At 46.3% G+C, this 27,224-nt stretch overlaps 1 protein-coding gene across 2 annotated transcripts in view; it reads right to left on the minus strand.

Annotated features, from left to right (window-relative positions):
* Nucleotides 1–27,224, minus strand: part of VSTM4 (V-set and transmembrane domain containing 4) — an 89,384-nt gene that overhangs the window by 45,072 nt on the left and 17,088 nt on the right. For both annotated transcript variants that reach the window (XM_032491671.1, XM_032491670.1), the window contains 3 exons: nt 19,030–19,098; nt 10,836–10,943; nt 3,583–3,616 (listed from right to left, as the gene is read on the minus strand). In XM_032491671.1, the coding sequence (XP_032347562.1) occupies nt 3,583–3,616; nt 10,836–10,943; nt 19,030–19,098 (211 nt within the window). The remainder of the gene's footprint in view (nt 1–3,582; nt 3,617–10,835; nt 10,944–19,029; nt 19,099–27,224) is intronic.

Below are 27,224 nucleotides of genomic sequence, written 5' to 3' on the forward strand. Positions count from 1 at the left end.
CCCATAGCAGTGTATGAGGGTTGCCTTTTCTCTACATCCTTGCCAACATTTGTTATTTGTGGTCTTTTTGATGATAGCCATTCTGACAGGTGTGAGGTGCTATCTCACTGTAGTTTAATTTGCATTTCTCTGATAATTAAAGATGTTGAGCATCTTTTCATGTGCCTGTTGGCCATCTCTATTTTTTCTTTATCCATTTTTAACTGTGTCATTTATCACTTTATTATTGAGTTATAAGTGTTCTTTATATATTTTGTCCCAGCAGCATTTGTTGAAAGGCTATGCTTTCTCAGTTTTGGGGGGAGACTTTGTGAAGGATTGGTATTCTTATTTTCCTTGAATACTTGATATGCCCACCAGTAAAGCAATGTGGACCTGGGATTTTCATGGCTGGAAAGTTTCTTGCTAACAATTCAATTTCTTGACTTATTACAGGTTTATTCAGAATCAGCTTTTGAAATTAGTGTTTTCTAGGAAATTTTCCATTTCATCTATGTTGTCTAATTTATTAGAATAAACTTAGATTACAAGGATTATAACCTTTTACTTTTTGTAGGGTCTGTAGTCATTCCTTTTTCCCTCTCTAGTGTTGGTAATTGGCTTTTTTCTCTCTTTTTTATTTTCATGGAGAGTCTAACTTAAGATCTATCAAGTTCATTGATCATTTCAAAGAACCAACTTTTGGTTTCAGTGATATTTCTCTTTGTGTGTGTGTGTGTGTCTGTGTGTGTGTGTCTGTGTGTGTGTACACGGGTGGGTTGGTGAGGATGGGTGCATGTGTTTCCCATGCCACTGATTTCTGTTCTAATCTTTATTATATATGCTGACTTTGGATTTTACTTACTCTTCTTTTTCTAGCTTCTTATGATGAAAGCTTAAGTTATTGATTTTAGACCTTTCTTCTTAAGTCTGATCCAGACTTTAGAGCCATAAATTTTTCTCTACATACAACTTTAGCTGCCTCTTATAAGTTTTGATATGCTGTGTCTTCATTTTTATTTAATCCAAAATACATTCTAATTTCTCTTTTGATTTCTTCTTTGACTTACTTTGACTTTAAAATAAATGTGCTGTTTGAAATTTCAAAACCTTTAGGAAAGTCCCAGATTTCTTTCTGTCACTAATTTCTACTTAATTCTGTTGTGGTCAGAGAGGAGACTTCACATGATTTCCTGCATACATAAAATACTTAAGTTTAAAAAGATTTGTCTTATGGCCTAGCATGTGGTCTATCCTGGAGAATGTTCCAAGTACACTTGAAAAGAATATATTATGTAGTCATTGGGCAAAGTTTTCTTACTTTTCAGGTAAAACTGTTTCGTCTTCTGTGACCTGGTTGATTTTCTGTATAGTCATTCTATCAATTATTGAGAGTGGAGCATTGAAATGTCCAGGTATTATTCTAGAATCTATTTCATCTTTCAATTTCCTGTTTTTGCTTCTTGTATGTTGAGGCTCTGTTATTAGGTCCATATAATGTGTTATATCATCCTGAAGTGTTGATCTTTCATAATGATAAAATTTCCTTCTTTGACTCTAGTAAGATTTCTTGTCTTAAATAGTATCTTATCTGATATTAACTTAGCTACCGCTTCTCTTATTGTCACTATTTGCATGGCTTACATGGTGTAGCTTTTTTCTATTCTTTAGGGTTCTCCATTCACCTCTGCATATGCATGGTGTCTCAGCCAGAAATACACTTGCTCCAAATGTGACCCAAACCTCAGACTAGTAGAGCCATTGGACTTCCCTGCTCAGTGGCTCTAAGACTGCTATTTCCACTGACAATGCTGCTGAACGTGGGCACTGCACACTGCTCCAAGTCAAGCGAGCCCCTTTCCACCACAAGAGAGAAGCTGGTCACCCTCACGGCATTCCCTGCCCAGAAGGAAACTCATCAGCCAAGCTGGGAGAAGAGTGTATCAGAGCAGCCCAAAACTCCACAGAGTACCACTCTTCTCATCAGCAGTTTTTCAAGTATAAAAGCCTCTCAGGTTAATATATGCCTTTGGTCTTTCCAGAGTGCTAAAATGGTTATTTTTGTCCATTTTGTTCATATTCACAGTTGAATTTGGGGGAGAGGACTTGCTGATCCCCTCCCTCAGCCATACTCAGACATCTTTCCTGGGCACATACACATTTGCACTCACAGCCTGGTAAGGTCCACAAAGGCCAGGATTTCTGTCTCTTTACTTCACTGCTGTTTCCCAAGCTCCTAGAACAGCACCTGGTCAGCAGTATGCTCTCAATAAAATACATCTGCATTCTCATATCAGTAACAGGGTTTCTTTCTAAGGATCCCAATCTCAGCAGCAGGAACACAAAGCAGTCAAGAATAAGGACTGTTGGGACTGTAAACAGGATCCCCCAGAGGTACCCAAATACATTTTTAATGGAAACTTTTATGAGGCAATTGTAGATTCACACACAGTCATAAGAAATAAAGCAGAGAGATCATGTATACCCTTTGCCCATTTTTTCCCCAACGGTTTCTTAAGAGCCAGATTTTTGTTTCATTGATTTTCTCTTCTGTTCTTTGCTGTTTTCAATTTCCTCAGTTTCTGCTTTGATCTTTAATATCTCCTTGCTTCTATTTGCTTTTTTTTTTCTCTTTTCCTGATTTCGTGAGTTAAGACTTTAGAATGTTGATCTGAGGACTTTCCTCATTTCTAATGTAAGCATTTAATACTAGAAATTTCCCTGTTAGCACAGCTTTAGCTGCATCCCACATATTTTGTTATATTTATTTCTCATTTTTGGTCAATCCTATGTATTTTTTATTCTTTTATTTCTTTCAGTATTTGAAAAATGTGTCACTTCTTTCTACCTTCCATGGATTCAGATGAAAAATGCACTGTAATTCAAATTTGTGTTTCTCTGTAGGTAACACATTGTTTCTCTCTGGTTGGTTTTAAGATTTTTTTCTTTGTCTTTGGATTTCATAATCTTCTCGCCACTTTTCAGAGTCCTTCTTTGTTTGTCTCGTATGTTATTTCCAGGATTCACAGTTATGCTTATTAGCAGAGAAGAGCATGGAGAAATTGATCTAATCCATCCTGTCTGGACCAGAAGTCTCACATTTTTAAATACTATGAGTTTGCAATATCTACTCTAACTATTGTTACCTGTGAGGTGGGTCCTATCAGCTAAAAGGCTAGAATCTTAGCACATTTGTCACCAATTGTCACATTCTGCAGTGGGGCATAGGACAAGCAGACACGGGAAGGAGATCATGAGTGTTCTGTGTTCAGAAGGCATCAAAGTGGTATAGTCCACCTGCCCATCCCTTCCTAAACAGGGGAGCCATCCTCAAGGAGCAGGTGCCAAGCCTCCTCCAGCAGGCATGTTGGGCCAGCATGAGCCACATGCTCCCCGGCCCCTCTGGGGGTGACACCCAGAGCGTGGAATCTGGCCACATGCAAGCACATGCAGAACACACAACTTTAGGCCAATCTGTGAACCAATATGCAGACCTTAAGGTAAAGAGATGAATGTAAACCAATTTCTTGGCAATATCATAAGAAAGCAAGATAGCACAGAGTTTTCCTTGAAAAGAGAAAAAAATGAAGAAAACATTCCTACCTGTTCTGAGGGCATTTCACCAAATAATGTCTCACTGTGAAAGGAAAAAGAAATAGAAGATGGTAAATAAATGCTGCTTTAAACACATATGCTCCAGCAATTACCAGGAAACGCAGACACCCACGTGGTACCCGGATGCTGGCACAACCCACCTCTCAGGGCTTTCATGCGTCTCTCTGGATGAGGAAGCAGAGCCACAGCAAGGACACCGCAGTGACTTGATACTGTCCCCCACCTGGATCAAGCCAGGCAAGAAGCCATGCACCCCAGACTTCCTGATTACACAGCCAAAAAAACGTTCAGTTTTTCACCAAGCCAGGTTGAGTTGGGTTCTAACCTTCAGGGTCTTGACGTAATAGAGTCACTCAACTTCTGAGCTCTGCCTTCGTCATGAGAAAGCCCTCCTGGGGCAACCTGTCTCCACTTAGACCCTCCGCCCTGTAAAATGGGTTTTTGTTCTGTGATCAGTGCTCTTTTAGGAGTAAGAGGAGCCCTTGGAAAAATACTTTTTTTTTTTTTTTTGGCAATGACATCCTCCACAGTTGGTCTCCTTGAGAAAAACCAGATTCTAGCTGCAAAGGGGAAATAATACCTAGGAAGTCATCCTAACAAATGTCCAGCCTAAGCTCAGAAGTAAAGCTGACACAGCCACTGGGCCCTGGAGCTGTGTAGTAATGTGTCACACCGATGGCCCCACGGAATCACACATCACCCTTGTGTGACTCCCTCCCACACGGACTCTGAGCTCGGCCACATGATGTGCTTTGGCCAGTGAGACATTAGCCAGTGGGTCATAAGCCGAAGCATAAAAGGCCTTATGCACAGAGGTTTGTGCTCTCTCTCTCTCTCATTGCAGGGAACTCTTCCGCTACCACGTGGAGAAGCTTGAGACCACACGGAACAGACACAAGTCATCCCAGCGGAGGCCCCAAAGCAGCCAGGCCCCCCGCGGATCCACCAGCAGGCTGCATCTGTCTGCGTGGTCTGGCCGAGGCCGGAAGACTTGCTCAGCTCGGCTGAGCCCCGCCCAACTCGATGATCTGCAGAAGTGTGAGCAAATGCAACAGCTGTTGTTTTAAGCTGCTGCACTTGGAGTATTCTGTGATGCAGGTGACAACACAGGTGACAACGCAGGCACCAGACCGGGACGACACTCTCAGCTTTCAAGGGGGCTTTTTTGGTTTATCTGGTCCAACCCATTATTAGTAGCTGAGCTCTTTCTGCATTCCACTTACTGAGTACCTCCCATGTGCTGGAGAATTGATAGATGCAACAATAATAAAACCATAGTTACATTTATTGAACATATCATATGTTCCTGGCCCTATTCTAAGCTTATGTAGATCACTGGTCTTTAGTCTGGGTTTGCCTACCTCTGGGCACTCTTAGGAAGAACAGTTTTAAGGACATCAGTTTCTGTATCCTCACTTCCCATGGTATTCTTTCATACGAATTTATTCCCCTGGAGCATGCCTGAGATCTGGCTGTATCTGTCTCCCTCCATCCCCTGTCCTATCACCCGTTCCACTTCATAAAATCAAGGAGCACCTCTCATCCATCCTGATTTGTACCACTGAGACCTGTCCTGGGGGTTAAAACCACTGGGCACCAAACAAGAGAAGATCTGAAATATTGGTGCCACTTTTGAGAAAGTGAATGACTAATGACTGGGCAACTAAACTTTTCACTGTGGGGTAGGATTTCCATATTCTGCTTTCAACAAGGATCGAATAATGACCTCATCCAGCTGTCAGCTGGTAGAGTATTAAGATCATTTTTGATGATAGACCATTGTGTAACTTTTGACATTTAATTCAGAAGTGGTTTAAAGTATTGAGCGGTATAAGAAAGCATCATCCATTCCTGCCTCTTTTTATACAGAACAAGGTATTTCAGAGCTAGCATCTATTAAAAAAACAGGACTAGACATGATGCTGGATTCCACCACAAAGCAAATTCCTACAAGGGTATATGAAAGAAAAATAAAAATCCATTTCAATAAAAATATATCTCCAATAACATTTTACTTCTTATGATTATTAATTATTTAACTAAATTTATAATATATTTATGTAGTTTTGATTAAATTTATACTCATTTTCCAAATCTTACTAATTGTGCAATATTGATAACTTAATCCAGAAAAAAAAAATTTAACACCTAGAGACTTGTGGAATAAGGAAGTTTTTTAAAATCTTACTTTAAAACTTTATACATGTTATTTTACAGAGTAATAGAATAGGGTGATCAATAAACGACTTTCAAAACAAAAGTTGTATTAAAGTAAAATAAAATTTTGTAGGGGAAGTAGACTGGGGATGAAAATTCAAGGAGAAAAAGGGACAACATAAAATTTCTAACAGCTAAAGCCTGTTTATAGAGCCTTTAAATCAACAGATGTTGTTATTTACTTCATGATATTCAGATGTAAAGGAGAGGTTCAACCATTTTACTTTAAGATGTCAATATTTGTGATGCTCTGGAAATTATATCCTTTGCAACAGTTTACACTTATGATGAAAAAGTCTTGATACCAACAAAAAATGCTCAAAGGTGCATTTTAGGGGCTCTACAAGCAAAAATGTTCAAAGAGCACAACTTGGTAGTCTCCTTTAATCTTCACAATAACCTTGTCATCATATCTATTTTTACAGTGGACGACACTGAGGCCCAGAGAGGTTAACAACCTTGCTCAAGGTCACACAGCTCGGCTGAACTGTGCCTGCTCCAAAATTCATATGCTGAAGCCCTAAAAGCCAGTACCTCAGAATACAACTGTGTTTGGAGACAGGGCCTTTAAAGGGGTGATTAAGTTAAAATGAGGTCATTCGGGTGGGCCCCAGCACTGGGGAAAGCACCCCAAGAGCCCTGCAAGGTGAGAGGAACTCATGCCCGTTTCACAGGGACGACACCTGCAGGCTCAGGATATTTACTGGGGGTCTGAGAATACCTGCTTTTCAAGTAAAGGGCTTGAATCTGGGCCTGAGGTCCAAGGCTTTTTTCCAAGGCTACTGGGGAGGCTTCCGAGCACCCACCCACAGACAGTGGGCCCACAGGAGCCACCGAGCCTTTCCAGGCACTCGGAGGACTGAGCCTGCATCTCAGAAGAGTCTGGAGGGGGGCGCTCACGCTGGGGGTTGTCCAAGTGTCTGTGACGCCAGGCGGTGAGCCCTTCATCCTCCCAAGATCCCAGGGTTCCCTTGTCCACAGCCGCCCCATTCCGTGCTTCGTGGCCTCCTCCCTGCAGTAAGCGTGGCTGTGGATGGGAGGCAGCCCCCAGCTCCCTCTTTCCTGTTCTTCTTGGAGAGAAGCTCACAGGCCCTTTGACCCCATCGCCACGGGAAGCAGCAGAGAGCCGGTGTCTGGGAAGGTCCCCTCTGGGGCCAGGGTTCTAGCACATCGAGCACCGGCTAAACGCAGTCGTCACAAACGGGAGCAGAGACAAAGGGGTCAGACCCCTCTCCTGCCCTGCCTGGTTCCCGGTGCCTTTAAATCTGTCCTTTTAGAACAAAGAAGGTTGGGGATTGTTGGGGCCACCTCAAAGCGGCAGGTCGGAACCAACACCCAAAGAAGCTGAGACCTTCGGAAAGCAGTGTGCTTGAGGAACCACTAGGGTAACTCAGGGCTCGGACCTGGGCCACCAGGACTGGTGCTTTCCAGGGTGTCAGAGCTGCAGCGTCCCAACACCCCTGCACCCACAAAGAGCAGGGACAGAGACACGGCTCAGAGGAAGTGGAAAGCTAGTCACACATGGGTGCGATCAACTAAAGCTCAGTGAACAAGGAGCACCCCAGGAAGACAGGGCAGTGAGGCCTGGGTGATGGCAGGGCCGCAGGAAGGTGAGAGAGTAGGGGGCTAGGCCTCTGGTCCCCTGGCTTCCAGGATGGGCTGTGTTTATCTCAGGGGCCACCGGGGGAATCACATCGGGGCGGAGAGAGCTACTGTAATCTCTAATGTCCTTTTTCAGACAGATCTTTTTTTTTTTTTTTTTCCAATTTCTCTTTTTGGGGGACAGAGAGAATTAGGTTTATTAATTTTTTAATGGAGGTGCTGGGGATTGAACCCAGGACCTCACGCATGAGGCATTCTACCACTGCGCTATCCCCTCGCCTTCAGACAGATCTTGCTGAGGGAGTGGGAGCGTGGGTGCCAGGCTCTTTCCTCTGCTTCCCACATGTGTGTGAGCATCCTTGCAAATTGGGGTGCTCTGTGGCTCGCACACAGGCAGCCAGGAGGCAGAAGGCCCAGCAAACACCCACTTGCATAGAAAACCCAGAAATCGTCTACATAACAAGGGGGTCCAGGGGCCCAGCGAGCATAGCTTATCTCTGAGTTTCATTTCAAGAGTGTCATGGGAATACTTCAAAATCCTTGTTGCAAAAGAAGGGTGCTGATTAGGAGAGAGTGAAGAATTGATCTGAAGGCCTTGCTCCTCAAAGTGGGACCCCTGAGATCACTTTAAAAATGCAGACTCTCAGGCCTCCCCAGATGCCCCAAATCAGAATCTGCATTGGAGCAGGTTCCCAGGGGAGCAGTCTGTTCCCGAAGGCGTGGGCAGTGCTGCCCTGGGGCTCCGGGGTCCAGGGGAGGGTAACACCAGGCCTGACCCACACGGTCCTGCCAGGGCTATGGGATGCTGGCGGCAGCTGTACCAGACCGATGCCAGGCCCCCGTGGAGCTGTCTGGGGAGGACCTCAGTGACCACCACGCGGAGGGCTGAAGGAAAATTCCTCAGCAAGGGAAGCCCCCAGATGGCTGAGGTTTTCTTGAACAGAAATACGGGACGCTGCGGAGCGGGCTGTGCTCGGGCGCTGCCACTCCCTGGTTTCCCAGCTGTGTCTTCTGTTAAATGGGTGTAATAAGGCCGGTCTTCATGCTGGTGGTGAGGATTCATGAGAACGCGGAGGGGCCAGAGAGGGGTCTGGCCCGCAGCAGGTGCTCAGGCAAAGCTCTAAACAGCTCACAGGGGTTTCTGACACTGAGCGCACGTGCACGTGAGGCCATCTGGAGCCCATCCCAGGGGATTAAGGGCAGTTAGGATCCGGGGTCTCAGGGGTTCTGTGGGAGGCCAGGAGCGTGTGTCTCGGTCTGCCTTGCTGGCTTTGGAGAAGGACGCGTACTGAACTACCTATGTCTCTCTGTTTCCTGGATCCTGCCTAGGGTCTAACAGGGCCTGCAGCTCCAGGCAGATTTCTCTGTCACGCCCCTGAGCCTGGCCCCTTTACAGCAAAACAGCCTTGGAGGCTGCCCATGTGGCCTCCAAACCCCAACAGCTGGGAGCAAAGCAGCTGGGAAACAAAGCCATTTGCCCACCATTTGCCCAGCATTTGCTAAGCAGCTGTCATGAGCCAAATTCTCAGGAAAATGGGTCAGATGCAGGGCCTTACACACCATCCTCTTGAAGGGAGGCGAATGCATTTGCACACATTGCGCACATGTAGCACGTGCCACCAGCTCATAAAAGCCCTCAAGGATTTGCAACCAGAGAAAAGCTCGGGCACTGTGGGTGAGGTAGGGCGCGCACACGCGGAGGGAGGCTCTCGGAGCCCGGCACTGACACACACACACAGCGCAGCGGGCACGGCGAGGGTTGTGGAGGACAGAGATCTGGCTGGAACTCTCACTCCGTATCGGGCGCTGAGGGTGCTGGGTGACTCTGCATCCCTCTGGGTGCCCATCACCCTTCTCCACCCAGCTGGCTCCCTTCCTGCTGTCTCCTGGTTTGGCACTGCCTGCGTCCCTCTCCTAAGTCTCCTGTTGGTGACACTTCACCCACAGCTGTAGCTCTCACAAGTTCCATAAATCTCTCCTCCCCTCATCCCCTAAGATCTAGGGTGGAAACAGCATCCCAAGGGTGCTGGTTGCTGAGTGTCTCCCCTTCCCTCCCTACCTGATTCCCTTTAGTCCTGCCTGCACCTCCAAGGAGAGTCCCCTCTGAGAACATTGCTCAGTTTCCCTTTTGATTGTCCCCTTAGGCCGTGACCACCAAATCTAACACTTCTCAGCTTTACAGCCTTTACGTATAACTGTAACCACACGTCATCCTAAACACAGGACACTTACAAGGAGCCGGAGTGTATTAAGGGTTTTTTGTGCTTCTTTTTTCTTTGTCAACTTAATGCTCACAACAATCGCACGAGACTGGCAGACTGCTGTTTCCCCCATTATTCAGACGGAGGAGGTGAGGCACGGCAGGTCGGCCATCAGCTGGTAAAGGAAGAGTCACCATCTGAACAGGAGTTAGTCTAATTGCAGAGCCCCACTCTCACCCAGGTCACCACTGGGAGCTACCGTGTCCCTTCTATTTTAGACATTCTGAAGGATGAGGATGTAGGGAGGATATTTCAGAGAAAACACACAGGAGCTGGTGGAAATGGGACATGGAGGCTTGGGGAGAGGCGAGGACTAGAGTAAAAGAGGCAGCATTCACGGGGAGGGAAGAGTCAGTCGCGAGAACTGTAATCACTAAGGTAAAAAGAGTAAAGCAAGAAGGCGCCGAAGGTAGAATCCAGGGGACAGGGACACTGACAAGGAAGGAGACAGAAGGAAGTGAACACTCAGACAGGACCGGAAAAGAAGGGAAGGGAGCTTTCCTGATTCCATCTGTCTGCCAGGCACAGTGCCCGGCACTGTAATTAAATTACGGACACACAAGGGCATTCAATCTGAGGAAGCTGCTGTCCATCCCATTTCATTTAATAAATGAGGAAACTGAGATTTGCCAATGTTAATCACTACATATATATAAATAGATTAAAGAAAAAAAACCAAATTTCTTCTGTATAGCACAGGGAAATATATTCAATATCTTGTAATAACCTTTAATGAAAAAGGATATGAAAAATAAATAAATAAATAAATAAATAAATAAACGAGGAAGCTGAAGTTCAGAGTGGTTAAGGAATGTATCTAAACGCTTGGTCTTAAGCAGCCGAGCCAGGATCAAACCCAGGGTCATCCGATTCCGCTGCCTCTTCTGGGAGAATGAGACAGGTCAGGGCCCTCAGAAACCGCGGAAGGAAGGGATCTGGCAAAAGGGGGAATTTAAGTGATGTCAACAGTGGTCACAGTTGATTTCAGCAGAGTCTAAGGGAGACACCTCTCCGCATCCGCTTTGCTTACTGGTCACAGGTACATAATCTCTGACTCAGGATGCATTTTCCAACCAAAGGGATATTTAGCCCAGCATCTGCCGCCTGCCTGTGGTTTGGTTGTGCTCTCACTCCCAGACATGACTTTATCCATCCTCTTACCTCTGGATTTCCTCTTGCTAAACACAGACTGCCAGATGATGGTCAGGGTAAAGAGCAGAACACTGAGAATCCCCACGCAGCACACGAGCACGGCGTACACGTACAGGTCTGAAAGGCAGAGACACACGGGTGACCATCAGGATGGGACACATCAGAGGAGGTGCCCCAAATAAAAAAAAAAAAATTTCACATAGATCAAAAGTCAACGCAAAATGAACTACACGTTCAAATGCAAATTATAAACTAGAAAACTTTTGGGAAAAAAAACACAGGTAAAAATATCTTCAGGATTTAGGTCTAAGTAGAGGAATTTCAGACTTGACACCAAAAGCACCATCCATACAAAGAAAACTTGATAGATTAGATTTTATCAAACTTAAAAACTTGCTCTGTAAAGACTCCTATAAAGAAAATGAAAAGACCAATTACAGACTGGGAGAAAATATTTGTAACCCACATACCCAACAGAGGACTTGGATCTGTATGACCAAGAACTCTTACAACTCAACAGTAAAAAAGAAACAACAATCCTATTAGAAAATGGACAGAATTACAGAGACATTTCACCAAAGAGAATATACAGATGGCAAATGAGCACATGAGAAGATGCTGAAATGTTCTTTCTTAACCATAAGAGGGCTGCAAATTTAAACCCCAATGAGATATTCCACATGCTAAAATAACAGCTGGGATATACCAAATGCTGACGAGGATATGGATAAACTGAGTCACGCAGACATTGCTGATGAGAATCTAAAATGGTACCCCCACTCTGGAGAACAGGCAGTTTCTTAAAAGATACAGCTATAACTCAGCGATTGCTCTCCAGGGCATTTGTCCAAAGAAATGAAAAAATTTTAAGTTCACACAAAAACCTGTATGTGCATGTTTATAGCACTTTTAGTCATAATAGCCAAAACCTGGAAGCAGCCCAGATGCCCTTCAGTGGGTGAACGGGTAAACAAACTGTGGTCCCTCCACACCATGAGACAGCAACACCCTGCGATTAAAAGGGAACAAACTGTTGACAACAAGAGTGTTCTGCGGAGTGGGAATGAAAATCCCCCAAAGTTACATAGTGTATGATTTTATTTATATAACATTCTTGGAACGACAGAATGATAGAAATGGAGAACAGATTAGTGGTCACTGGGGGTTAAGGAAGGAGTGGATGGGAAGAAAATGCGTCTTGCTCTCAGGGACCTTTGTAGTGATGGGGATGCTCTGTATCTCAGTTGTATCAGGGTCAATATCCTGGTTGCAGTATTAAGCTTCAGTTTTGCACGATGATACCATTCGGAGAAATTGGATAAAAGGGCACAAACTGGTACAAGGAATTTCTCTGTGTTACTTAGTAGAAATCTAGGTTAATCTACAATTTTCTCAAAGGGAATTTGTTTTACGTTCCAATAATTAACTCACGTTCATGTACCTCTCAGTTAAGGCTGCTGTGACAAAGCACCATAGATTGGGCGGCTTAGATGACAAACACGTATTTCTCACAGTTTTGGAGACCAGGAAGTCCAAGATCAGAGCTCTGGCCAGTCCAGCGTCTGGTAAGGACTCTCTTCCTGGTTCGGAGACGTCTTCCCTTGGTAACCTCACGTGGAGGAGACAGAGAGCAAGCAAGCAAGCCCTCGTGGGGTCCCTTCTTATAAGGACAGTAACCCCCTTCATGGGGGCTCCACTCTCAGGACCCAATCACCTCCCAAAGGCCCCGCCTCCTAGTACCATCACATTGGTGGGGGCTTAAGATTTCAACATTTGAATTTTAGGGGACATGAACATTCAGCCCATAATAGTACGCATTTATTTCTGAAGCTTCAATGAACAGCTTCATCACCAAGCCAATTGATAAAATGCCCAAACCGCTCAGAAAGTGAAAGAGAAGCCAAAAGTATTATTTTACGTTCCTATGAAGCAAACAGCCGCAGACCAAGAAACTCATGGTTACCAAAGGGGAAAGGGGGTGGGGAGGGATAAAATGGGAGTCCGAGATTTGTAAACATTAGCTACTATATCTGAAAAAAAACAAGTTCATACTGTACAGCACAGGGAACTATATTCAATATCTTATAGTAAATTACAGTGAAAAAGAATATGAAAACGAATATATGTATGTATATGTATGACTGAAACATTATGCTGTACACCAGAAATTGGTACAACATTCTAAACTGACTACACTTCAATTTTTTTAAAAAGCTGCAGATATTGGAAGTCAGAAAATGTTTGAACTTAGCAAAAATGTTTCTCTGCTGACTCAAATTTCTTTAGCCAACAGACATAGTCTATTGCCTGCTCTTAGGTATGAGAAATATAACGATGGCCATCCAAAGGTCTTCTCAAGAAGTCAGAGGGCTGCAGTATACCTGAACCATAGAAATACGTCCCCAGAACCAGAAATAGGCAGAGGAGGGACCCATTCAGCTTGGGGAGGTGGGAAGGGCTTCCCAGAGGACTGGACCTCTGTGATGAGTTGTAGTTAAAATGATACAGAAAATGCAAAAATAGGGAGAGAGAATAAAAACAGAGGAAGAAATAGAGAAAACAGAGGGAAAGAGAAAAAGTCACCAGCTATCCATCACTCTGGTATAACTACTGTTAACATCTGGTGTACTTTATGTTGTATATGTTTGCTATTTTTCAATTAAGATCATACTGCTTTTTATTTAAATCTCATTCCTGCTTTTTATTTAAATCTCATTTTTCTCATTATGTGCTCTTCAAAAACATGATTTTAATTTTGAAAAATATGATAAAAGTTTGTCATAAAATATATCACAAGGAACTTAACAATATTTTGTTGTTGGCTATTCAAAGTGCTTCTGACTTCTCCGTGATAAATGAATCTGTGATGAGCACTCACAACCTTAAACCTTAATGTTGCGTTAAGAGGAAAGTTCCTGGAAAGCGGAATTGCGGACTCAGCAAGAATGCACGGTTTGTAAAGCCCTCGGGACCCGGAGAAGCAGTTAGTTAAGTGCTTAAACTCAAAAAGCAAGCAGTAAGCCTGCTGGGATGGCCGGCTTCCAGGGCAAGCCTGGAGAAGCAGGTAAGGCTGTGGTCAAGGAGAGGGAAGGAGGGGGAATGGGATGGAACCAGACATCTCGCGTTCCTTGGACTCTGCCCTCCCTGGCCCGCGCCCCTGGGAGGCCTGGGGTACCCTCTGCCCCCGGAGTGCCTCCCGTGGTCTCGGGCTCAGCCAACATTTTCGCCCATGCTAGTTCGAGTGGGTTTCTTAGGAGGAAACTTAGAAGCCTGGACTGAAAATGAAATAAGCAGAAAGCGCAGTAGGACAAGGCTGCAGGTGGAAGGAGCATCTGACTAATATTTAAGGGAGCAGGGCAGGTGGGTGGGAATGAGGAAGTCTCCTTCAGAGGGAGCAGGAGCCAAAGAGGAACAAGGGAGAGTTCTAGAAGCCAAGAAAGATTCCCTAAGGGCATCAAGTGATGCTGGGAAACACCCTCTGGGTTTTCCCAGTAGGAAGCTGCTGGGAAAGTCCTGGAGGAAGGCCCATCCGGTGGGAATATACGGACAAAGCCGGATTACGGGGGTTGAGGAGCCCCAGGGGCTATGAGGAGGATGAGACAGAAAAAGAGGAAGCTCTCTCCTATAGCTAAGATCAAAGCTGCCTTTCTAAACGGACACCTGTGGCTGGGATGTGTGGGCTTTGCAGGTTAATATGACAGAGAACCCTGGGAGTGATCAGTTAGGAGACAGGCTTGGGAATCTATTTAAACAACATGAAACTCCAAGGGGTGGAGCCGACATCACAGACGGGGACTCATGACAGGATACAGGACGGGCCAGAACACGGAGGACATATGGCCAGTCCTGGATTTACACACTGCCGAGCAAACGACTCCGGACCAGGATTGTGGAGCCGTTTCTGGCACGGGAGGCTGGGAAGCGATGTAGTCACAGTGCCAGGAAGACAGAATGGGGGCAGGTGGGAGCAGCATCTGCCCAAAGGGATTCCGGAGACGCGGGACCCCGGATCAAAAGGCAATGACAACTTGGCTTCCGTCCTGGGCTGCAGAGAAAACCTGTCTTCCTAAAGTCCTGTGCCACTGGAGCGGAGCGACCAGCCCCACGAGCTCACCTCTTCCTCAGAACTTCCTTTGGTTTCGGGACTGCGGGAACCCAAGGGGGACAAGGTTGCGGCGAGAATCTCCCACACATGCCCGCAGAAGCATCCTGCCGACATCTGTGGCCTGCTCTCAGGCAGGAGGCCAGGGGCTCCAAGAGGCTCACATGATGGTTTCAGATCACAGCCTCCTCAACGTGGCACAGAGGGGGCTCTCCACAGGCAGCCACGGCTGCAGACTCATAAAACATCTGGCCAGTCCGGAAGGCTCAGCTCCAATGCCAAGTACACAGGCCCTCGGGCCGTGGCCACCGGCCAGCAGGCCCCAGCCTCCAGCATGTGGGGTCCCCACAGGCCTAGGATGGCTCTCTGTTGTATCCTTGAAGCCACAGACATGTTAAAAAGGGTCACCTTGCAGGAGGAGAAAAAGCTCAAAAAAAAAAAAAAAAAAACCCCAAAACAAAAAAAAAAAACACCTGAGTTTCCCTGGATTGGGTAGCAGCCGGTACCCCGAAGTTCTCATTTTTCACCCTGTTCCAAGCATTCCTTTGCTGCAGAAAGGCAATTGCCCTGCTGTATCTTCTCAGAACACTAAAACCACCTCCCCTATCTTTCTCTGATAACAAAGGTTAAGCCCTGACCATTTAGGCCGGGGCCACAAACTCCTAACACTCCAGGGACACCTTTTTTTGCCAGCAGGCCAGAGCCAAGCTGTGCCCGGTGACAAAGGCAGCCGCAGAGAAGTTCCAGACGCCACTCCAAAGTTGTCCTGTTTTCTGACTTTACCTTTTATGTAAACACCACTCTAATTAAAAATGTTGGCTCATAGGTTTTAAAACACAGACCAGGCCAAACAATACTGAATCCAAGCCTTCGAGTCCAAATTTAACAAAACATCTGCCCTTCACCAGATCTGGGACTAGCTTTTAAAATACCACCTACGCCAGAATACTCCAACTAATTCTAAACACCTTGTTCTAGTCCCTGAATTCACTTGCAGTTTTGTCCTCCGCCATCGGACTTCCAAAGGCACCAATGTCATTGTCAGACTCCATTGCAAGCCACCATGCAGAAAATATCTTCCCACCGCCCTCCAGCCCAAGCCTCCCCAAAGCAGATGGTGGGGCCGGCAGGCTGGAGTGATGTGCACGCGGCAGGGAGGCCAAGACGGGGTGCACAACGTCTGCGTGCCAGCTCCCATCCTCCCAGAAAGCCAAGCCACGACAGGCCAGGCCAGGCCAGGCAGAGCGGCCCCAGTGAGAGAGAGACAGGCACACCTGTTGCCGGGCAACCCCGAGGCCAGCTGGAGTATTCAGTGCTGCTTGGAAACCCAGCGACCTCAGCATTCCTCAGCACAGGGAAGGAACCCAACTCCCCCCGGACCACTGATTCCAGAAAGTCAGCGTCAGTCCTCTACATTTCCAGGGCAAATACAAATGCCTAGATTGTAATTCTGCCGAGAAACCGGCATACTTCTACTAACTTTTTTATCCAGCCGATAATATAACATCTTGCTCCGGGAGAGAGACCTGAGCAAAAGCCCGCAGGGATTTTAACTCACTCAGCATCTCACCAAGAGGCCTGACAATGCTTTTTTTGTGCTGCTGGCACACAGCCAGGCCGAGCTAAGCCCTGGGAGGATGCCTATCCATCCGCGAGCCCCCAGGGCAGCTCTCCCATCCAGGAACAAAAGGGCAGAGGCTCCGAGTCAGGCGCCAGGGAATTTCAACCACACCCCTGACCTCGCCAACGCTGCGGCCGGGGTTAAAGAAGCAAAAGCCTCGGATGCTGCGGCTGCCACTGCCGAAATCACAGGGCAAGAGCACTTTGGAAACAGCTGCTCTGAGCCATGATCCTGAGATATTCATGAATGACTGAAGCATTGTGTTTACACCAGAAATTGACACAACCGAAACTGACTAAGCTTCAATTAAAAAAAACCCCAAAAACAATTCCGATTCTGCTTGTCTAAAGGGACCCAAGGCTCTGTGTGGCGAAGACAGTGCAGACTACAGATTTTGTGTGAAGTTAGGTCAAGAGTAACCCTGATATTCTGCAGCGACAAGTCAATTAAAAGTAGTATTAATTCTATGAAGTATTTTAGAGATGCTGACTATGCCACAAGGCGCGTGGGGACTAAATGCTACAATCCTTCCAAACATAGAAAGTCTTGGTTTTTGCACCACGGTATTTTCAAAATACAGTCCTCAGACCACTTGCACCAGAAACCCTAGAAGCCCTGATGAAGTGCAAACTCTTTGATCTCTTCCTAAATGTAATAATCAGATTCAAGGAGGGGAGGGCAGCCCAGAGTCGAGGTTAAAATCACTTCCCCCCAGGATACCCTTATGCACCTGATGATAAATGGGGCTCCTGCTATTACACCTGCCAGTGACCCACCTTAGGGAACCCCCTACAGGACATCTCCAGATGCCCACCCCTCCCCCAGGCCTGGGTCAGAGGGCAAACTCAGAAGTACAGGTACATCAAATGCTTTTTCTACTGCTTCACTCTGTGAGGAGGAAAGTCACTCCTCTCTGCTAACAAATCGGCATTCACTGAATGAAAAGGGTAAGGCAAGGAATGGGAGATTATTTTACTTGGAGAAGGTCATCAAATAAGGAAAAAGCCAGCTACAAAACGTGCGGAAGAAAAGGCAGGGCATACAAAGAATCATTGTTAGAGCAAAGCGCAACCTGAGAAGTGCAACATTTATGACTTCAAAAGGAAACAATAAATCCTAATGGCCCACCTGAGCCGCACCTTATGAGCTGCAAATGGTGTTCATAATTACGGTTACACTTTTCTGAGAAAGTGCCTCAGTCCACTGCTTTTCACTAGCTGTTGGAAGAGGTGGGTTTGGATCCAAGTGCTCCCCTCCAAGGGCAAGCTCTCATTGATTGTGTTCATTTTGAACAGCCCCAAGTCACACGTCTCCTTCGACCCTCTTGGGAAGGTCTATACGTCGTCAATAAACGTGACGCCTTCGCAAGATGTAACCCTTCACAATTTCCTGATCACATCTTAACGTTAATCCATTTTTTTGTTTGTTTTTTGTTTGTTGGCTGTTTTTTGCTGTTGTTTTTCAATACTCTGCCTGAGAACTCACAAAGTGCTTCCTTTCATTGCTTATGGTCATAATCCTCAACCACTTAACAATACTAATTTCTGTGAGTTTTCCACACGCTAAGGCAAGCTTTCTCGACCTTGGCACCCCTGACTTTTGGGGCCAGATAATTCTTTGCTGTTAGTGGCTGACCTGTGCGTTGCAGGATGTGTAACAGCATCCTTGACCTCTACCGAAGAGATGCCAGTAGCACAAAAATACTAGGTGTGGCAACCAAAAATGCATCCAGACATTGGCCCCGAGAGGGACAAAAATCACCTCCTGTTGGGACTCACTGTCCTAAGGCTCCAGTCTGTAATTAGAATCACCCAGAGGTCTTGTTAAAACCCAGATTGCAGGGCATCACCCCAGAGAGTCCGATTCCATAAGCGAGGGTGGCACCCAAACACAGTGCATCTGTAACAGGCTCCCAAGTGATGCTGATGCTGCTGGTCGGGAACCAGCTTCGGCAAACAGCCCTCTAAGGCCACAGCTGCATGCTGGAGTCATGTGAAGAGCTTTTCGCAAGTTCCAACTCAATCAGGATCGCTAGAGATGTGGTGCAGGCATCGATGTCTTTAAAGCTCCCGGGTGATTCCAACATGGGTTGCAAATCACTTACTGAAGGTTTATAAATGTTTGCAGAACCCCAATCTCCTTAAGAAACCTGAGGTGAAATTAGCCACAGTACAAGTACTTTGTATTTGTATATTACTCGAAGGTCCCTCCCTAGTATCACGCAGGAGTAGGAATTCTGCAGCAAAACAAACAATCCGCCCCAAATTATGCAGACTGGAGCTTTCGCCTCTACTCTTTCAAAACCCATGGGTTGATAACACCAGGGATTCCCACCCTACTCTTGAGTAAGTCTAGGGCAAGAAAACCATTTGATGTTAGGGCAAAACTAAGAAGTCCAGGGTCTTTCTTCCTTTTCTATTCCTTTCCCATTATCTAAAAGAAAGGCTGCATCTTATAATAAAGAATCAGGCAAGCATTACCTTCAAAAAATGCCCAGGTCTCTTTCTTTTTCTCAAAGGATGAGTCTTCAGAAGCTTTGAGGGAAATCACTGTAAGACAAAAAAGAAACAGCATAACATGAAATAAAGTAGCTTCTGGAGGGACCCACAGTGCAGCCCAAAGTAATGTCACATGGTATATACAGCGCTTCCATTTACAAAGTAACTTTCACATTTGCAAAACCATATTTAACTGTCACAACTCACATGCCAGACTTGCAGGTAACAAGAGAGAAACCAGAGAGGGGAATTAAGTTGCTGGGACTCAGTTCAACAGAAATCCCACTTGTCCCATATACCTGCAAAATAAAGAGCTCCCCAATGGGAATTCCAAGAACCGAAACATTATTTACTTTACCATTTTAATGGACATCTTTCTAAAATGTAGTGTACTTGCCTGGGAACCACTAGATAGAGAAGCCTGAGGTCATCTGATGACTCCGAGTCAGTGCCAGACACCCAGCAACAGGCATCTGATTTTGAGATTATTTTGTCTGCTTTCAGTCAGTGGTTGATCACTGAATTCACTTTCAGTGGCTGCTTTCAACAGCCAGGGAAATAGAATTGAGTTACACTGTGTTATGGCTTGGACATGACAAGAACCCGTTTAAAATATGGGCAGTAGAACTGAACAGACATTTTTCCAAAAGAGGAAATGCAGATGGCCAACAGGCACGTGAAAAGTTGCTCAACACCACTCATACCAGGGAAATGCGAATCAAAATCACAATGAGACGTCATCTCACACCTGTCAGAATGGCCGTCATCAAAAGAACACAAATAACAAACGCGGGTAAGGATGTGGAGAGAAGGGAACCCTCGTACGCTGTTGGTGGGAGTATAAATTGGTACAGCCACTATGAAAAACAATAAGGAAGTTTCTCAAAAAACTGAAAAACAGAAGTATGTTGAATTTCTTAAAAGAGTTGAGTGTCCCTGACGACGGGGCTCACTCACTGCTCTTCTCTGCACTCTATCTCCATAGTCCTTCAGAGAACAATTAGGGTAGCTGAAATACACATGCACATACACAATTGTGTAATTATGTAATATAAATGTATTTATGAAATAGAAGTATGCAATTAGGAAAGCTGAAGTACAGATTTTTTTTTTCCAGCTTTTCTAATTGTTCTCAGAAGGAGGGCTTTGTTCTGCTCTGAGCTAGTCTGCCATCAGTGGAAAAGAACACATCTTCCATAAGAAGACGGAAATTCCTTAAAACCAGAAGCTGGATGGTCTACCTCGATGTCACCATCTTTTGGCACGCTGCCTGACAGCTGGTAGGTGCCTGGGAAAATAATGAACAATCTATTTCTTTCTGATGGCCCCACAAAGGAAGCAATGTTAGGGCTTTCATGTGATATTAGCATGTCAGACAATTTGTCCATCATTCTTCCTGCTTAATTTGCCCCACCCACAGCCCCTGTAATCCACTTACTGCCAGAGCAACTAACCAGAGGCCCCCTTCAAGAACTTAAACTAAGAAACAGAGTACATGCATATGGTTGTTGTAAGCCCTGGAGGTGAAAAACCCTGTGGACTTTGGGGTGGGTGGCCGTGTTTGGAAAAGCAAGGAGAGGGCAGAACCTGCAGGAGGAAGAGGGAGGTGAGAGGACTTAATCTTGATGGCACTCTGGGTACCAAGAGGGCTGATGGGTTATTTGCTAACCTGGTGCTCCATCCATGAGCTCTGTATCCTTAAACCATCCCCACCTCCCTTCTGAATTAGCTTGAATGGATTTTCATCTTCAGCTAACAGAGCCTAGGCTAGGATAACCGCAGAGTTCTACTGAAGACAATACTGAAATGAGAGAGAAGTATATCTCCAAGGACCTCAGTTTCCAGGAAATCAGGGATGCCCATCATGGTCCAGATCCTCCCGCCTCCAAGTGTGGTCCGTGGGCCAGCAGCATCAACGTCACCTAGGGTCTTGTCAGAAGTGCAGGGTGGAGAGGCCCCAACCCGGATCTACTGGATCTGAATCTGCTTTTCACCCAGATTCCCTGGGTGAACGATATGCACTTTAAAATTTGAGAAGCACTGATGCGCCCTGGGTTGAAATACTAAGTTGCTGTTTGCTGGTCCTGTGACCTTGGGCAAGTCACTTAACTTCCCAGTGCCTGTGTTTCCCCATCTGTTATGCAGGGATGATAATAAGTCCCTATGCTCAGGGGTAGTGTGAGGACCAGATGGGTTTAGATGTGTGAAGCACTCAGAACAGTGCCCGAGACCTAGTGAGCCATTTTTATCCACAGGGACATTAGTTCTGTAAGACAGGGATGTGGTCTGTTTCACTCATTGCTCTAATTCCAGCATGGTCCTTTGCTGTCAGCCCTTTGCCTCAGAGTATGAACCTTCAGTTGTCCAAAATGGTCCATAAGCAAGAGTTCCCGGCCCTTGTAGCTAAATGTCTGGAACGCAGACGGGCCGCTACCATTCTAGCAAAGGCAAGTGCCTTTGGACCACTTTGGGCTCATCTTTCATTTTTCCCTTTCAGAAATTGTGGGCCCTTGATTTAGTCCAATTACAATTCCCTTTGCCTTATCTGGGATAGAAGGTAACAAAGTCTCCCAGGTGGGCTTATGGAGATGTGTGTCGGGAGAGCCAACAATCTGGGATTCGAAGCTAAGGGGGCTCTAAGTAAATCACTCGTGGATGTTTCTCATCTCTCTCCAGAAGAGCTATTTTATGGGAAAAGGCAGCAACTTTGCTCAGCATATGATGATCAGCAATACCGGTCCTAATCTTATCTGTTCCCACAAGAAAGAAGAATTTTCACATGAACTCTGCCAGAGCTTGAGAAATTTTCCCAAGGTTCCGCGTAGCTCTCTTGTTTCAGCTGCTAATCCCATGCTTTCTCAAAGCGAACACGATACGCTGTCAAGCCACACGTCGGAGTTCACAGACTGTAAGGAAACACGCTGTGGGATACGGCCAGGGCTTTGCAGTGGACAAGCAGCGGGTCCCTCGACTGTATTGACACACTTCCCTCTGTGGCACAGTGGCCCACGGCGAACCCAGATTTACCACGATCAACCTGGAGATGCTGAGTGGAAAAGGCCACCGCTGGGGAGACAGGATAAAAGAGGACGGAACGCTTCCTTCAAGGAAACATTTTGCTTGACCAAGGAAAGGGTGGCAAATTTTCTAATCACCTATTATTAGTGTTGGTCAAAGATTTTCTAAGATAAAATGCAAACTTTTTGATTGAAGAGCATTTGGAATGGTTTCCGATGAGTTTAGCCATCAGAAGGCTGTGGCCTTTTATCTACCACTTTCAACTGTGTTTGCCTCACCTTGTGATCCAGCTGGACTCCCAGACACCTGGGAAGAAGGCGACAAGCCATACCCAAAGTCCTGGCTCTTCCTGAGAGCAGTGAAGACTTCCAGGAGGACTAAAGGTCCCCACCTTCTGACAGCGACCTATGACTGGGGCAGTTCTCAGCCGATTCCCTCAAAGATTAGGGAGTCACGTGCATTCAGCCAGCCTTCGAACCAATGGGCTGTCTTGTAGGGTCATGATGGCGGGTGGTGTCCCCACTCCTGTGTGCTTGGGTTTCCAAGGTGCGGAGGAGGATTGGGACTTCTGTCCCTCCCCAGCAGGGGGCATGACTGAAATAACACAGCTTGACTCTCCCCCGACTCCCATCTCCACTCACCCCTCTTACTACCCTTGTGGCAGGACGAGGAGCCCCTGATCCAGGCGAGCTTCTGACACACTGCCCTCTGAGTGAGAGGAACGTGGCCCACGCCCTGCTCAAGGTGGCCTCCGTCTTGCCACGTGCTCTGAGCCCAGACTCTTAGCCAAGAGCTGATGTGGGGCTGGGCAGCATGCACCCCTTGGGGATGTTCGTCACCCCCGCTCCCCAGAGATCCTTGCCTCTTCCATCCTTCCAGCATCCAGGGCTCCTGTGAGGGAGGGCGGTACAAGGGCCACCTCTCCCCACAGGGCACAGGGCCTGGGAGGAAGGTGGTGCAACTGATCAGGGAAACAGAAGGAAGCCCAGTCGGGCCACAGCACCAAACCACTGTTCGCAGTCCAGCTTTATCAGAAACAAGGTGGGCATTTTGATTGCTGCCTCCTGTGCCTATTTACCAATCGGTCTGGGCTAACAGTGTAAAAGAGAAACAAAGAGCACTCAAGAGCTAAGTCATCAACTGACCTACTGACTGCTCTGTAATTTCCTGGGGGCCCGGTGCCCGGTGGGCAGAGTCTGGCTGACCTTCTGGTGAGGAGGTGACGGCCCGGATGACTGGGTGGCAGGCCGTCCCCGGGCTCCTCCCCAAGAGAGCAGAATCAGATGAAATCGAAGAAGGGGCAAGTTGTGAGACCCAATACGTCTCGGCCCTTCCGGGAAGAACCAGTTGAAACTGGCCACAGGATCAAACAGTCTGGAAGAACGCAGCCCAGAGGCGCGGAGACAAACCGATCCTATCAGCCTCGTGTCTGGAGGAAGCAGGTTGGAGAAGAAAGAATCAGTCAAGTCCTTTTTGCTGGGACCTGCAGGGAAACCACCACTCAAGTGTGGAAATGGAGACGCTTGGTTTCTGACTTGGACAGAGCGTCCCGCCGACCCCCCTGGGAAGGGTGTGTTTCACAGGCTGTGTTCCCTGAGTTCACGCCAAGACCCCGTGACGATGCCCTCCCTCCAGGCTGAGGGGCCTCCGCTCCCTTCCTGGCCTCCTGTTCACAGATGATACAGATGCCTTTATCTGATCCTGCATGGAGGGACTGACCCCTGTCATCCATGGAACAGATGACTCAGGACTGTGAGAGGCCCTGGGAAGGCTCCCTTGCTCCCAATAGTCTTTCCCACCTGCTCACCTGTCGTTTAACAAAGAACCTTATAATTAGAGCAGCTTAAATTGCAACCATAGGTGACATCCAAAGTAAGGTGCACATTTCTGACACAAGACACCTTCCAGGATGCAGGGGTGGATGGAGAGAAGTGTGGAGAGGGCCCTGGAACAGACAGAGATATAAGGAGGCCACAGAATGTGGGAAAGACTGGCTCTAGGTTTGGGAGACACGCCTTCACCTTCCTATTTCTACTGCTGGTCAGGCTGGGCTAAAGCATTCTCCCAGATTCTACAGTTCTTGATCTTGGAGCGCATTGCCTTTACCAAGAGCCCAAAGACCAAGATTTCTAAAACTTTTGTGTGTGGGGCCAACTTACAAGGTGGAAGGTTCAGAAGAGAGCCCAGGGCAGAGGGCCCTGTCCCACCGGCACCTTCCTTCCCATGGAAGACCCACCGCAGCAGCAGTGGGAACGCACCAGCTCACCAGGCCTCTGAGGTGGACTTGGCTGTAGTGACCTAACCTTGGAGCTGCAGGCTTTGCGTCTGCCATGATTTACCTTCTGGCCTCACATATTCTTAGTTTCTTATAAGGGTGGAGGCAGGAAGCCCAGAGACCTGAAGCAGAAGATGATTCTTAAGATCTTTTTCTGTTTTCTTGTTTTTTGTTGTAAATGCTTTTTTGCCCCTTATTTTTTATTGAAGTGTAATTGATTTACAATGTTAGTTTCAGGTATACAGCCAAGCGATTCAGTTATCCATATATATACATATCTATATATTTTTCAGTTTCTTTTCCATTACGGCTCATTACAAGAAATTGAATATAGTCCCCTGCGCTATACAGTAGGTCATTGTTGTTTACCTATCTTGTATATGGTAGTGTGTACCTGTTAATCCCAAACTCCTAATCTATCCTTCCCCCTCTCCTTTCCCCCCTGGTAACCACAGTTTGTTTTCTATGTCTGAGTCTATTTCTGGTTTGTAAATAAAATCTGTATCTCTTTCCTTTTTTTTTTTTTTTTTTTTTTTAAGATTTCACATATAAGCACCGTCATCTGATATTTGTCTTCTCTGTCTGACTTCAGATTCTTAAGTTCTTTTGAGCTGAAAGAAGAGGGGCAGAAGTTTAAGGCCCTGGTCCTTGGCACATAGACCTCACTAATTTGCACCCAGGAGGTGTACAAATCTGGAGAGCGGACACACCCTGCTTCAGTCTCCTCAGGTAGCATCCTGGACAGATCAATGGGAGAGGAAAATCCAGAGGGACCAGAAGAGGTTGGTGACGTGAAGTATGCATAAGCAAAGCCCCTTAAATAAAATAAAGATGAGTCGACACCTTTGCTCCAAATTCAAAAATTACTATACTCAGTTCACTGGCCCTTTCTTATTCAGTGACGATGAGATGGTTTTTCAAGGGAAAAACTAAATGTAGCTGTGTCCCCAGTATTTATAACCAGATCAGCATCCTCAGGGAAGGCAAGTGGAACCCCAGAGACACAGAGACCTCTGTTCCTGCTCTCAGGAGTCTGCCTCTCCCTTCCTTTCCCCACTGCCCCTCCAAGACTCGGGCCAAAGGCAGTCTCCCTCAGGGCGCAGGCAAAGCCATATATGTGAGCAGGACCTCTGAGTGACCTGTGCTGATGGAGCAGCTGATGGGAAACAGAAAAGCTCCAGCTTTGTCTATGTCAAGCTCTTTCCTTTGCATTCACTCTGAGACAAATTCTAGAAAACATAGCCAAAGAGCAAACGAAAAACTATATTAAATGTGGACTTCCTGTCATGACAAGGCTGTTGGACAAGAACGTTGCATTCTGAGATGGAATCAGCTGCAGAATTCAAAGGCCATGTGTGTGTCCCCAAATAGCAGTTAGGAAATATTAAAACTTAGGGCTTGGTAACCGGTCTTCTCCAGATACAACCCTGGGTTAGGTCTAGATATTATTCTCCTGCAACCACCTTCCTCTCCTGGTTGCCATTAATTAAAATGGCGCTGGGTTTGGGTCACACATTCAGTCTTTCAGCCAAAAAAGTCGTTATGAAGTCTTTCCGTGTCCCATGCACTCGATCAGGTATGTGGGTGCATTTAAGAAGAATCTGGCTGGGTCCCGGAGTCAAGGTCTCTGGCCAGGTCCACCATGCCAGCCTCAGCCCTTACCAACCCCAGACAGGCATCCACCTCCATTGAGCTATCTGCAAACCCCTCTTCCCCCTTGTCTATACCTTTGCTCTGGCTGTTTCATCTGGCAACATGGCATGGCCCATAGTTGTCATGGCCCTCCTCATCCTGCAGCCCCAGCAGAATGCCACATCCTCCAGGTGACCTTCTCATGGTCCCCCAAGGATGCACCTTACTCCCATGCCAGTGTCACCCTGTTGTCTGCCCCTTTCATATTCTCTTGCTATGAGCTATGCCGATATTGCCTATGAAACTGATACCCATATCGACAACATGTCTCCTCCTCCAGATTGTGAGGCTGGGGACCGGGGAGGGTGGGGATTAAAGCTCTCCAGCCCTATTTCTCTTTGGGCAAAGCACAGGGTTCACCGGCTCATAAACTGGGGCTTCATACATCTTGCTGAATTTAAGTTCCAGTCTCCTAAATTCTTCCAAAACCGTGGCAGTCGGAATGAGGGCAGGTACAATGAAGAATTGTTTCAAGTGGTGTGTAAATTACACTCCAGTTGTCAATTTGTTCCCTCGGCGTATCTAGACCTGTTGACACTTTAAACATCATGATGTGAGCTTGTTTAATTAAGCAGTAGCACTAAATGTTTAGTTAATCTCATTCCTAATTATCTGCTCCATGTCTCTGGAGAAAAAGGAATAATTTAATTTCTTCCACTGAAACTTGAAATGTCGGTTCCCTGTGGTAGTACATCCAGATCCAATGATTAAACTCCCTCTAACCTTTTGGGGTTAAAGAGAGAAGAAATTATACTACAATTTCATCTTTGCCCCCAAATACTTTAAGTGTAAACAGAGTTTTCCATTTGCTTTGTCCAATCCTCACACTGAAAGCTCACTTGCAATCTTAAGTCAGATAACAATTTGGCTTATTAAAATATGTTATTTGGGGTTAGATTGAAGTACTGATTAAATTGCAGGAGACAGCCTTTGCAAATTGCTTCTGTTATTACAATTTTCACTGTTAATGAAGACATCTCCATATGAAAGGATGGAGATTCATATCCCCACCTCCCCACCCCCAGCTCAGACTGTCAGACTGCTTCTGAGTCTGTGGGTGGCAGATCAGCACTGAAAAGCCATTGAGAATAATTTTTTATGAGGTCTAGGGAGTTGGAATCAAGCTGTTGAAACCCAAGAGCAGAAGCCTAAATGAATGACAACTCCGTTCTTGAGAACCGCGGGGGGCTCA

Source organism: Camelus ferus, chromosome 11 (genome assembly GCF_009834535.1).
Source record: "Camelus ferus isolate YT-003-E chromosome 11, BCGSAC_Cfer_1.0, whole genome shotgun sequence".
NCBI lineage: Eukaryota > Metazoa > Chordata > Mammalia > Artiodactyla > Camelidae > Camelus > Camelus ferus.